The sequence below is a fragment of the Coturnix japonica genome, chromosome 9, assembly GCF_001577835.2.
Source record: "Coturnix japonica isolate 7356 chromosome 9, Coturnix japonica 2.1, whole genome shotgun sequence".
Taxonomy (NCBI): Eukaryota; Metazoa; Chordata; class Aves; order Galliformes; family Phasianidae; genus Coturnix; species Coturnix japonica.
The window spans coordinates 12,103,736-12,117,534 of NC_029524.1; the positions used below are offsets into that span (position 1 = coordinate 12,103,736).

At 47.6% G+C, this 13,799-nt stretch overlaps 1 protein-coding gene across 4 annotated transcripts in view; it reads left to right on the forward strand.

Annotated features, from left to right (window-relative positions):
• Window positions 1-489: 489 nt before the first annotated feature.
• P3H2 (prolyl 3-hydroxylase 2) overlaps window positions 490-13,799 on the forward strand; it is a 52,039-nt gene continuing 38,729 nt past the window's right edge. Inside the window, exon 1 of one of the 4 annotated variants that reach the window (XM_032446574.1) lies at window positions 490-510. In XM_032446574.1, the coding sequence (XP_032302465.1) occupies window positions 508-510 (3 nt within the window). In that variant the 5' untranslated portion in view covers window positions 490-507. Of the gene's footprint in view, window positions 511-846; window positions 1,375-13,799 lie in introns of those variants that run through there. The other 3 variants (XM_015871910.2, XR_001557252.2, XM_015871909.2) reach the window with 3 other exon arrangements.

Genomic DNA, 13,799 nt, shown 5'->3' on the forward strand with positions numbered 1-13,799 from the left:
GCTTACACTAAAGCGTCTAATGAGATCAAGGATTTGCCCATTCGCTCTCACTTAGGAAAAGCTGATTTCAGCCCAATTAACCGTGTTAATATTAAGGACATCTTGCTGACAGGTGCTCAACACTGAGCTCATTGGAAATGCCAAGTGAGATGTGTGTGTGTGTGTGTGTGTGTGTGACAGGGCCATGTTGCCAAACGTCTCATCGCAAGAATGCCTTAAAATTCATGCAAACATGAGTAACATTTTGGCAGGGCAGGGCTTTCCAGCACTGGGAGAGAGAAACCCTGGAGGAAGCAAGACGTACACGCAGCTGGGAGCTGAAAGAGCTGCAGCAGCCACTTGCTGCGACCATCCCCGATGATATATCTGCAGAATTCCTAGCGGCAGGAGGCTGTCGGGGCAAGAGGGCACGGGGTGGAGACTCCAGCGAGAAACGGCTCCAAGCAGAAGCCTTACAGAAGGGAATCCTGCAAGCAGTGATGCTGGGATGTAGGAGAGGGAGCAAGAATGGTAAAGAGGGGGGAAGAAGTGCTGCACTGTGGGGGGTGGGAGAAGGGACTTATCAATTGAACGAAGAAAGAAAGGACAAAGGAAAGGAGAAAAGAAAGGAAAAAAGGAAAGGACAAAGGGAAGGAAAAAAGAAAGAAGGAAAGGAGAAAGGAAAGGGGAAAGGAAAGGAGAAAGGGGAAAGGAAAAGGGAAAGGAAAAGGGAAAGGAACGGAAAACATCACGGTGATTCGCAGAGCGCGTTGTAGGGATGCTCTGCGCCGGGGTTGCTCCCTCCTTCGCTGCAGGGGGGGCCGGGGCGGGGCGGACCGGCCGCGCGGGGCCCTTTAAGAGGTGCGGGCCGGGGGAGGGCGTGCAGGGAGTTGGGTTGGGATATTGCTGCGGTGTTCTTACCGTCATTGAGCCGGTGCTCGCACTGCGGGCATGGCGCCGGGGAGCCGGTCCTGGGGGGCCGTGCTGTTGCTCGCGGCGGTGCTGCCTGCGGCGTGCGGGAGCTGCGGAGCGGAGGGCGGCCCGCTGGAGCCCTTCGACGAGCTGTACGCCAGCGGTGTGGAAGCGTACTACGGCGGAGACTTCGCTGGCGCTGCGCGGTGCCTGGAACAAGCGCTGCGCAGCCGGAGGGAGCTGCGGGCGGAGCGGCTGCGGTGCCGGCGGCGCTGCCGGGGGCAGGTGCGGCTGGCGGCGCTGGGTGCGGGGCCCGCCGGGGAGCTGCCCTTCTTCTGGGCTCTGCTGCGGCGAGCCGGCTGCCTGCGGAGCTGCGAGGAGCCGCGTCTGGGAGCCACATCCCGGCACCGCGCTACCGAGGAGGTGCGCTCTGATTTCCAGCGCAGGGTGCCCTACAGCTACTTGCAGCGCGCCTACATCCAGGTAGGCACCCCCTGCCCGCCCCGAAGGATGACCTCGACTCTGTTCTCCCGTGTTTCGCGTGCGGTTCGCGCTCTCAGCTCCATCGAGCCCACGTGTTGTGCCTGTCCCTTCTCGTTTCTGTGTTCAGCTGGGGCTCGCAGCTCAGGCTCAGTCCAGCTTTGCTTTGCGGGTGCTTCTCTTGATTGATTTGTGCTTCATTTATCCATTGGAGGCTGCTTTTGTTTGTGTTGTGCAGTATAATTCTGAAAAGGCTGCCTGTGGCTTCCCTCCGCCAAGCAGCCCTCCAGAACTCCACCCCAGCAGCCCGATGCCCCGTGCAGGGGACCTTTCCCTTTGATGTGAAGTGAGTTGATTCCATGCTTGCTTCGGGAATGAGGAGTGTGTGTGGCTGGGTGGTACGCAGGCTCTGCTATCCAATGGTCTTCATCCCACAGTGTGATACAGAATCGTTTGTGTGATGCTGTGCAGTCAGTATTTAGCTGCCTCTGTCATCTTAAGTAGCCTTCCCTAATACTAGTCGCTCCTGCCGTACTGATGTTCCCTTCTGTCATGAAAATGACATTCTTGTCACATTTTTTTTCTTCTGATAAAGAAGAAACCTAACTGCTGGGTAATTAAAGGGATTTTTCTTCTAGTTCATAATCTATGCTCCATAAGGCGAGTACCTGCAGTAAGTCTTCCTGTCCACGTGGGAATTTTATGTCATGCCAAGCTGAATGTATAAAACATCTCTGGAACATTTTCTCTTAGATTTCTGCTTTATTTAGGCACATTTGTAACCTTTTTGTTGCTAGAGGCGACTTGAGAGGTGAAAACCTGCACAACTGAGCAGGGCAACGGGGTTCTGCTGAAATCTGCTTCCAGTTGGGGAAGGAAACCTCTGTCTTAAGCAGTGCTAGTGCTGGTGGTGCTGTGACTGACAGCAGTAGAACGAGGAGGTGAATCACCTCCTGCTCTTTAAAACCTTCTGAAATACAGTAACTATGTTGCTTTAGCTGTAGTTCCTTTTCTGTCATTGCCTTGATGTCATTTTTACAAGTCAGAGGATGGAAGTGCCTTGGCTTTAACTCTGGTGTGTGTGTGCAGAGCTCCTGAAAGAAATCCTGGGAGAGAACTGAGACTGTAATTTGGCATGTGCTGAGGCTGGTGAAGCTAGTGGAATTTTCCTGAGGTCCTTACCCTGAGAGATACTCTGGCTGTGCAGTGTCACTGTGTGTGGGATGTGACACTAAATTTGTCATGACAAAAATGATTTATTTTTATGAACTCAAAGCCTTTCCCAGAGTCGCAGAGGTTGGCTCATGCCAAGCTCATCAAACAACTTTCTTTTGATCTAGGCAATGAGATTAGTTAAATGGAAAACAAAATAAGCTAAAGTTGGTATACATAATTCCACATGATTTTGAGTCATGATCTGTCTTCTGGGTCTGAGGTTTTTGTTTTCTCATTTAAAAATGTTTTGTAAACTTATCAAAACAATGTGTTGAGAACAGACTTTTTTTTCCCCTTGTGTATAAGTCATCTTAATTTGCTTCTTCAGTGTCTGGAGATGTTATGTTAATTTTAATGCTTTGACCTTCCCCTTCTCTGATGGAGGGTTGTTGCTACCTGTATGGATGCCCAGTTGTAGGGCAGGTACTGTTTGAATAGAGCTGTTCTATTTTAGTACCTCTTCCTTAACCCTTCCTGTACATTAACTGCTCCTGGGGTTCTGGCTGGCTTTGTGAGCAGTGATGGGACCAGCCCTGTCCTGTTGAGGAAGCCATAATGGTTTGTCACACATCATCTGGCTGCTCTTTCTATCTGCCTCAACAGCTCTGTGTGCAGGAGAAAGTGTCCCACAGTGGGTTTGTCTGCACTTGCACATACATGAGGTCTCACGCCCAGCACCAGCACATGCTCCGATGCAAACCATACTCCTGTGCCAAGGCTGAGTGAACACTTCAGCATGTTCCCTGAGGGTTGGGAAGCACCCACAGGGAGACGTTGCTGCAGCATCCACTTGACTTTCTGGCTGTAAGGGAGGGCTGTGACACAGGGCTCACACAGAGTATGGCTGCTGGTGGTGCCTCTCCCTGGCTTTTGACCCTTATTGTGCTCCTTGAAAACAAAAAGAAAATGAGAGAAGGTTGAATGTCCTTCTCTATGTCCTGTTTAGTCCCATTAGGTTGTATGAGAAGCCCTGGCTGCTGGGCATGGACATGAGGTCTGACTGGTTGAATGGAGGTGATGATATCAATGGGTTTGAGGGGGAGGAGCAGCCTGCAGCATGTTTTCCATCTCTCACTGCCCATGACTCTGCATTTGTTTGGTTCTCAGGAGGAGAGAAATGTGTCTCTTTGGGAGGGAATGACACAACGAGGAATAGACTTAAAAGTAAAAAAAGTGAAAAATAAATGGGGAGGGGGGGGAAAAAAAAGGTTTGGCACTCATGCAGTGCTTTGAAAAATGTTGCTGAATAAACATGAGCTAATCCTTGTAGCACTCCTGTAGGGTATGAAAAGCAAAGGCTTTGATTCCTGCTGGTCAGTTGCACTGGCCAAGGGCTGGCCTGCAATGTGTGAGCCTGAATGCTTTGGGGCAGTGGAACCGTAGTTCTGCTCATGAGTGAATTGGTGGATGACGGATGTTAGGATTTTAGATTTGGGGCTTTACTGTATCGAGGACCAGTGGCAGCCCCAAGCTGTGCTGCTGAGCAGTACTAGAGGTGCTGCTGCAAGGAACACTGGAGAAACAGGGAATGGTTGTGGTTAGATCAAATGCTAATAATCTTATTCCTATGGACATGGGCCATCCGTCACTAAATCTGTGCCGTCCTATCACTTCCCTAAGTTATTTCCTGCAGTGGGCTTCTGTCATGTCCAAAAGGCAAAAGGACAGTTTGCTTGATGCTGGTGGTAGTATTCAATGAAGTACCCTCTAGACTTGGCAGATGGGTGTGAGGGAATCTCTCTGCTCTCTGAAATATTTTTATTAATCACATCCTCTTCACTTTGTTGCCTGAGTCATCTTGTTTCTGTTAAAACCAAGCCTGCAGGCTGTGATGTTTCTAGCCACCCCCTTTCTAGGGGTTTTTTAGCTCTGAGAGCAAGCAGAAGAGGAAGCCACACATATCATGAATGGGGCTGCTGACTCAGCAGCCTGTTGCTCTTCTCTGAGTGATTCCAGGTCACTGGTGGAGCAAAAGGTGCAAGTATCTGACCCTGTCTTGCTTATTCTTTGTGCTGAGTTCCTCTTTGCCATGTCTGACTTGTACTTCAGTTCCTAGACAGTGTTATCATCAGGATTTCACACATTACAAACATAAAAAAAATATATAACTGATATTGTTTAATGTTGGAGAAGAGACTATTTATTTGTTCTTTAAGCTGCTTGTTTTTTCTGAAAACCTTTCACTGTTCATATGGATTTCATACAAGCAGCTTAATCTTTCCAGTAGCTGTGGGAGTACTGCAAAGTCTTCTCTGCTGGGCTTCCAGTTGTGCAGTTCAGCAATGCTGAAGGCTCTGCCAGGAGTGTGTCCTTGGGCTGTATTATGTTTTCTTGCCTGCTTGTATTGCTGCAAGACTTCCAAAATGCAACACAGACACAGTAATGAGGTAACAGAGAGGGGGCAAGGTGAAAAAAGGGAAGGAAGGAGCAGAGCGGCAGACTGAACTCCTGGAAAGCTTTGCAGTACAGGTTATAGCCCTTCTCCAGCTCTGCCTTTGAAAACTCCCTATTTTGGGGCATTTAAACTCAAGGCAATGATCTGTACATATAAAATTAGGCCTCTAACCACTCCACACTGACCCCTCCGTCTTTTGCCAGTGCTTATGTGAGATTTGCTGTCAGCCACACTTGGGCATCTGTGCACTTGCAGTGAGCCTTTGGTCTCTTTTCAAGACATCTCTTCCTAAATTCTTTCCATCTCAAGTAGCTCCTTGTTGCCTGTCTCTACAGTGCTGTGCTGGGCCAAAGTCTTTTGTCTTGTTGACAGAAATCTGGAGTATTGGCCTAGAAATTGTGGAGTAACTCTGGATTGGCACCAGTGCAGTTACTTTGCTAATTTGGTGTGTTCCACTCAAGCATCGATACTCTCCATGAAATTCTGTTCAGTTTTTCCGTGTGCTGCAATTCCACATGGTATTCAAGGGTCCCGTCTTAGGATGCTCTGCAGCCTTTGGGAGAAGGATGGTGATCTCACTTCTGGCATCTCGTGGATAGTGATGTGAAATAAGGTACAAAATCCCACTACGTGCAGGTCTCTGCAGGAGTCTCCTGATCCTGAAGCTGTTTCTCATCCCAGCCACCACCTGTGTGCAATGCCCCCATTTGGTCAGCCTTGTTGTCATTGGATTTACATGGCACATCTCAGACAAAGACCTATCATAGAGCTCTCAGATAATCATTATTATTAGGATTATTACTGTTGAAGGTATTTATTTATCTTTAATCTTGAACGTTGGTATTACTCAGATACTGGATAAATAAGAGATCCCAGGAGTAATCTCTCAGAACCTTTTATTTAGTTTCTCTGAAGGAACATTCCTGGTTCTCACTAGAGGGTAAATGTTAGTGCTCAGGCATTTAAGGTTATATGGACAAAAATAAACTCAGTTTATGGGATAGAAAACTCTTAATGGTGGGGTCAGTGCTCTGGGCTCAGGGCATGACTGAATATGCTTGTTCTTGCTGACCTACATCAACCTGCTGTAAAGGGAGCTGCTGACTCCAGTGGGGTTGCCTGTGGTGTGACATACCACATTGCTTTGAATTTGTGGGAGCTGTAAATAAATTCCCTCTTAACTATGGGTTTCACAGTGAAACTAATAAACCTGAGATGCTCTGAAGCAGATTTCTTCACTTTGATGAAATGGTGGGGCCAGCTGGGAATTACGTGGAGCTGCCTCATTGTCTTCACAGGAAAGACACTCTTTCAGATTATTTCTGCTCTAGCTCCAACAAAAACTAATAGCAGCCAGCCTCCAGGTTGGTGCTGTAGTAGAAGCTAGATGAGGTGATTGTGATGGTTTGCTGCTGGTGGTGGAAGGACGCAACCAGTTAGTGCAGCTGGTTTTAGCCCATGAAGCTCACTTTATACAGCCTGGTAATGAGCCATTTGATGGCTGGAGCTACTTTCTTGTCTTGCCAAGTTCCTCTTTCTCACCTCATTGCTATGCAGCAATGCCAGGACTCCAAAACAACTGCTGGCGGGGCCCAGCCTGCAAAACTTATCTGTCTTTTGGAGAGGAAAAAAGGTAAATCTGGATTCCTTCTTATTTCTTGGCGTTCTTGAGTGCTGGGCCTTGGATGATGGTGAATACAATGCTGTGACTTGCACAGTTTCACTGGATTGCTTGGAGCCTTGTCCTGAGAGCATCCCAGCACAAGAGCTGTTCTGCCATTCCACCTCAGACAAAGCAGTGCACCAATAGCACTTAAGAACCCTTTGCCTCTAGAGACCGAAGTCCCGCTGCTGTGTGAGGCTGTATGTTGTCATCTGCCCTCCCCTGTTGTTCTGTCTTCATGCTCCCCCAGGTTTCCCATCCCTTGTTCTTCATGTATTTCCTGGGAGCCTGTTGGCAGTGCTTGGCTGCTGTGCTGCCCTGTGCACCCTGGAGCTCATTAAATGCCTTTTTGCACTGCCTGTTAATTCTCATCTGTATGTCCTAGCTAGCTGTGCTCTGGCTTCTGCTGAGCCCTCTTGTTGTCCTTGGCCACAGGAATAACTAATGGCAGCTGATAATGAACTGCATGTGAATGAGCAATGCTATTTAGCCCTGCTAAGCAAATTTGTGCCCAGTACTTACTAGCTGTGCCTGAAGTTTCAACAAGGATTATTCTTGTTTCCTCATATGAGTGGTGATTTCATCATGGATGGTGTGGGCAGTAATGAGAAGCCATCATGTCAGTAACTCAGCTGCCTGCTGCCAATGTGCAGAGCACTGCGGGAGCCCTGCTAGCAGGACCTGGGGCTGTAAGCAGTGTTTGACATCTGGAGCAAGGGATTTGGGGCTCATTTATCTTTGTTTGATTGTGTTAATTATTTTTTCTTTGAGGTGATTTCAATTGGTCATGGTGATTGGGTTTGTTCCCATGGAGTAGAGACCCTTGTGCTTTGCACAGGGCATATTTTTCTGCACATAGTCCAGACCTGAGGTCAGGTAGAGTTTGGTTTCATCGACGTGAACCTGCAGTGACCCAGCTTGTGCCTATGGAGTTTATCTCCATCTACACAGTGGAAACTGAGGTCAGAATTTGGCTCGTTCTTATTAGCAGTAACTGATGGCAGGAATGAGAGTGCAAGGTTCTTTGGATGCTTTCATTTCCAGCCAATGTATTGGCAGTAAGATATTGACATTTTTACTTCTTGGCCACAGAAGGTGATAGCTGATGACGGCAGGGGGTTTGCCTGTGTGTGGGTTCAGGCAGCAAGGAGCTGTTCCTCATCAGCCTGTACCTCTGAGCCAGCCCTCCTCCTTCCCGTGACAACTGGACGGTTAAACAGACCCTCCAGAGCTGACGTCAAGGGTCAGGGATTTGGCCACTGAATAATTACAGCAACAAAAATAGCGTCCCCTCTCCACCCCTTCCTTCCCACACGCTCCTGCTGAATCCCTGTTCATAAATGTCCTTTTTTTTCCCTCCTGCTCTTGGAAGGGAAGCAAAACCCACATGTATTAGCTGGAACATATGGCAGAGTTTGGCTGCAGCCCATCAGTTGTGAAGGCCAAATACTTGCATGTAGCTTCGTGTTCATTAAAAAGGAGAGGAAAAAAAAAAAAAAGGCAAAAAGCTGAGGAGTGGGAGAAAGAGAGAAAAACACGTTCTTTCAAGATTGGGTGAAAGGCTGAGTCTGTGCTTGTGCTGAGATGGGAAACAGATATGGTGTGGAACAGTATGTTGCCCCTGCTGCCATGCCAAGGAGCACGTCCACTGCAGCACAGAAGGGACTGGCTTCCCATTGAGGTCAGCTCTGTACTGGCAGCTGCCACTGCCCCACACGGATGCTGGCTCTCTGGTCATGCCTTGTAAAATGTCTGTCTTCAGTGTTCGATTGCATGTTTTGGAGATGTTGGCTGCAGGGACCAGTGCAAGGTGCTGTACTGCTTTGTTCAAAACCATTCTGCATGTGTCTGAGCTTACTTTAGTGTTGTGAGCAGAGTTACCACAACGTATTTCTGGTATAACTGGGCTTGGGCACAGTATGGCCATGAGGAAGAGTTGCTGCTGTTCCAAGTGGCTCTGCTTCTTCTTTTTCATGGAGTTGCATGCTCCTCTTTGGTGCAAAACCGCCTTGGGACTTGCATATCCTTATCACCTGTTCAGATCAGGGCGATCTTGTGATGGAGTAAGGAAAAGATCAGGGAAGTAACAACAAAAACACCAATGTGCTGCTTTTCATCCTGGTTTTCTCAGATCAGTTCTGGTTGTGGCTATGATCTCATACTGTGTCCCCACAGAAACAGGAGCCTGTTAAGATTAGGCAGGGCACTGCTTAAACTCGCAGCACTTTGAGGTTGGGATTGGGCTCTAATGGGAGCAATGAGGACATGTATTGAAGTACATTGCCCAGACCTGCAGCAGGATGGGGTATGCAGTGTCCTTTGAAGATGTAGCCAACCATGTCCCTTCCCAGGAAAGATTAGTGTGGTGCAGAGAGAAAGAGGTTGGAAAATATGCTTGAAAATATTTGCTGAAGGTGTTGCTGTGACTGCACAGGGACTAGACTGGAGTCTGTTGATTCCCCTTGCTTAGAAAGCTATGTTTTTAAAGTGGTTTTTGCCAAGGCACTGCCTGTTCTGAGGCATATATATATATTCTGGGGCATCTGTGTCCTGAGTTAATCTGTGACTTTGGAAGCAGATGGGAATCTGTGAAGTTTCAGTGAAAGTCTGAGAGGAAGAGCACTGACTGGCCCTGCATTGCCCTGCAGTGCTGCTGGAGACCAGCCCTGTGCAGGGCTGTTGGTATCATCCAGGGTCTGCAATAAAGCAAATGCTGGATAGATGGGCAGGAAAGAGTCTGCTGTGTTATCTCTGCTTTTTTTTCCCCTTATAGAACTGTATAATAAGTGTTTTTTAGTTTTGTTTTTTTTTTCTCCAAATGCTCTGGTGTTCCTGAAATGCCTTAATAAATAGAACATTTCAATTTGTTCTCAGAAGTCTCTCTCGGGACAACAAATGGTGAAAGTACTTTCGGAGTTGTGTAAGTGTGAGTAAGGATTGCTTAGAGGAGAATCACGTAGCTTTTGGGAAAGGCTTTTGCTTCTTGGTGGTGTTCCCAAGCCTGTGATCCCTTGTGAGGGCACAGGGCTGGAGCAGGGCTTGCTGCAGCCTGTGCAAGTGATGCTGGGGCATCTCATGCTGTGCCTTGCTGTTAGCCATAGAGCCACCTATATGCAAACCATGACCATATCCTGCTTTGGCTGATGTGTTCATGCAGGGTGGGTGTAGGGTTGAGGACTGAAGCGGTTGGGTGTACTCAAGCAGCCCTCTCCTCCCACTGCATGCCCAGGCTTCCAGTGCAGCCAGCACAGAGTTGAATCGCTCTCATGCTTGGCCACTTCTGTTCCCTTTGCTTTAAATACCAACGTCTCTTGGAAGCTGTTTGTTTCCCTTTTTCCTTGGTTGGCAGCCTCACTCAATTTCCTTTAACACAAGCATTGCATCCTGGTGTCTGGATTGTGGTGGCTCTGCTGCTTCTCCAGAGCTGACATTGTGAGGTCAGCCTGCTTGATGGTGTCTTTTCCTCCAGCCACCTTGGCTTGCATTGTTCCTATTAATAAAAGCTTTATCTCAGTCTGCATCCTCTTATGAGGAAGGCAAACAGCAAATAAAAGAGCAGCGTGTGGCTGTAGGAAGCAGCATTTGTCAACTGTGCATCCTTTCTGCTTAGTGCCGGCTGTGCTGTGAGCTGCTGGGTGCTTGCTGCTGCGTGCTCGGCGGGTGTCCAGCTGGAAGTGCTCCCTGCAGCTTCTATTTCTGTGCTGGGCTTTTACAGTCGTGCTTCCCACTGCTTGGATTTACAGCCTGCCACTGTGTTTTAATGCTAGACTAGAATCTCATTCCAGTGGCCTGGGTGCAACTAGGACTAAGCATGCGGCATCAGCATCCACCTGAGACCGGTGGTTGCTCAGTTGTTCCCCAGTGCTACCCAGTCGAGTCATGGCAATGGTGTGCACTTTGAGTTGCAGAACTGTGGCAGCTATGGGGGTGGGATGTGCCTGGCTCAGGTTTGAGGGTAACTCAAGGGAATTCCCCATCATGGGGTCTTGCTCCAGCCTGGCTGCTGTTTAGATTGTTTTCATTCATATCCAAGACCTCTGGAAAATGACTTTTGCACTGCAGTAGAAAGCTTCCCACAAGGGTGTTTGTAGCTCCGCATCACTGTTATTTTAATTAGCATGTTTCTGTTTTATAGATGTATTTTTGGATACCAGCATTGAAATCTTGGTAGGTGATAGAACCACGGATATACCATTTTTAGACTTCAGTGTTTTCTGAATCAAAATAAACCAGGTAGAGAGAACTGAATAACCAACCGCTTGCCTGGATTTTGTTCTTAGAAAGTTACAGTGCTTAAAGCTGTCACAGCTCTGCCAGCAGTCAGGGATCTTCCAAAGCGCAGCATAGAAACCATCCTGCCCTTCATGTTTCTTTTGAGAAGTATCAGATAGGAAAGGTTTGCATACTTGGGGCATATTGTTTACATTCCTGTTGCTTTGCTGTTACAAATGTTACAGTTCAGCTCCATAGTGGAATAGTCAACAGTCAGACGATTGTGCTGTCTCTGGTGTTGCAGCCAGCCTGTGCTGAACAGCAAAGTCCCGCAAAGTGGGGTGGACAGTTTTGGATGTGCATCTGTGCACTCTTTCCATGTGCTCAGACATGCATAGAGCTGGGGTGATGTGCTTTGTAATGGCACAGGTAGATCTATTCTTTAATCTCAAGGCAGTGAGTGAACAAAGATCTAGCTGGTGACCCTTGCAAAAGAGAGTTGGACTGACTACAAAATGAAGGATGCTGAGCTGCTGGTTGCAAAATAAGGGAGGTATGAGTGGCTGATTTCCTTTTAGATGTTGGGTGTGATGTAGTAGCTGAAGAAAGAATAAATGCAGATCAGTCTACAGTGTTTACTCTGTTATATGTGGGAGAAGGTGGCCTACAGAGCTGCTGCTGTGACCAGGATGGAAATGGCTGGGACTGATTCCATCCAGCTCAGGTTAGTCAGGTGAGAGGCAGTGCTCCATCCCTCACTTACCCATCAAGTGAAATGATGTGCAGGAAATTGTGCACCATGCTCTTGGCACTGGGAGACATAACCAATGTCACATGTTTGGAGAGCATTGTTTGCACTGCATGATGTCTGTGTGCGCTGTGACTGAGTTCCAAGAGGAACAGTGTGCATAAACAGGAGCAGATGAATTATAAATGTCCTGCCCTTACAGAAACAAGTCTGATTATGGAAGCAGTTTGCTCCAAGTCAGAAGTTCTTCCTGGTTTATTAGGGAAGTGTGACCTGTCCGTTCTGGTAGAAACAGGTGACCATTCACACCTTGCAAAGCAGGAGACCTACATGAACCACAGGCCAGTTTTGGCCACAACCCATTTTGTGGACACCTTACCAAGGAGGTGAACACCTTACAGCCTCTGTGTTTTGGCAGCATATGGCAAGCACTAATTGTTAGGCAGTCCTGATTACCTTTACAGAGAGATCTTTTGGACACTGGCACTTTTATTTTATTCCAAACATTTTGCTCTGAGCTGCTGCTGCTCAAAACCTGATGATATTGCTGGGATGGGGGGAAATTGAATATCTCGGATGAGTGGGAACCCTGAGTTACAGCCAGGCTGCATAACAGCGCTGCTTGCTTTGGGTGTTTAAAACCTGATAGGATCACTATAGGCAATGTGGCCCAAGGGGATTTCTTGGAGCAGTTTCTAAGTTGCAGATGCTTTCTGGTGGGACCTGGATTGAATCTGGAAAGCCAGGTGGCTTCTCTAGGAGCAGCAGCATTCACAGAGCAGAATGCATCCAGCCTGGGGTGAAAGGTGCAGTGGTGCCTTCAGTGTCCTTAGCCCAACCCTGCTCCCTGCACCATGCCATAAATCCCAACCCACTATCACCCCACTAATTGCCCCAGGAATCTGCTCTGCATGCCTTTGTATTTCTTTTTTGCTGAACCTCATCTACAAAATCCATGCAGTTGGTGCAACCTGCTGCCAACGGGCAGAGTCATACTCTGATGCAGATTGTCCCATCTGCTTCTGTGCTGTGTGAGCATGGGCACTACAAGGGACTCTCCTTTTGCAGCGAAATGTATCTTATTTTTTCATAAGGAGAAAAGGGGAGGAAAAAAAAATTAAAAAAAGCATCTGCTGGAGAAATACTTATTTCAACATCCAGTGAGAGTTTTTTTGGAAAGTAGATATTCTGCTTCATTTCACATCTGTGGAATAAACTGCAATTTCAGCTGTGGAGCACGTCTCAGTTTGTCTTCCTCCCGTGGGAGAGCAAAAAGAGAAATGTGAGAAAAGTGGAGGAGGGTACAAAAACCACAGAGAAATCCATGGGGAGAGGAGCTGCAGAACTGAAAGGAACATATTCCTGAGCCAAACCCAAAAAGGAGATGATGCCTCCCATGGAGGGGTGCTCACCTGTAGTGAGGGTTCTGGGGAAAAGTGGTGATGATTGCAGTTTGCTCTGGAAGGAGAAATGTGCTGAAAGGCTGGGTTTGAACATGGTGTAGAGAAACTGGTGTATAAATACCCTTCCTGCTACAAAAGAGGGTTTACAGGGGCTTCTGGCCTTTTCTAACCTTTGTGACTCCATATCCCCTTAACTCAAGCAAGGACTGATAAGATCATCTAGTCCAGCCCCAACATATCACCGCCATGCCTGCTAACCCATGACCCTTAGTGCCACATCTACCCTTTTCTTGAACGCCTGCAGGGACAGGGTCTCTTATCACCTCCCTGGGCACTATGTTCTAATAAATATGACTTAGTACCCTCACACTGCTTAGCCTGAGGCATACATCTTCCTAGCCAGTTAGAGATCTGTCAGTATAGCAATCTGCTCTGTAAGGGATTTTGCAGAGCTGGGCTGGGAGTCATGTAGATTAGGGAGATCTTGGAGCTTGTTCATATATAGAAATTTACATGCACTCATGGGTAAAGAACTTTAGGAAAGAAAATAACAGTTCTATTCCTTGAATCCTTCGAAGTTCCCCACTGGAGGAAAACTTGGCAAAAAATATGGCAACCTGAATTTGTAAATGTTTGCTTCTTTGTTTGCCTTTGCTTGTATCCCTGGAGGAATGAAGTCATTTATTTGATTTGCCCTGCTGCCTTGCGCTCCTACTCATGAATGGTAGGGAACAAGGCTGTATGAATAGTCTGGCCGTGTGTGGTTTTGAAAGACGTGTTCACTTGCACATT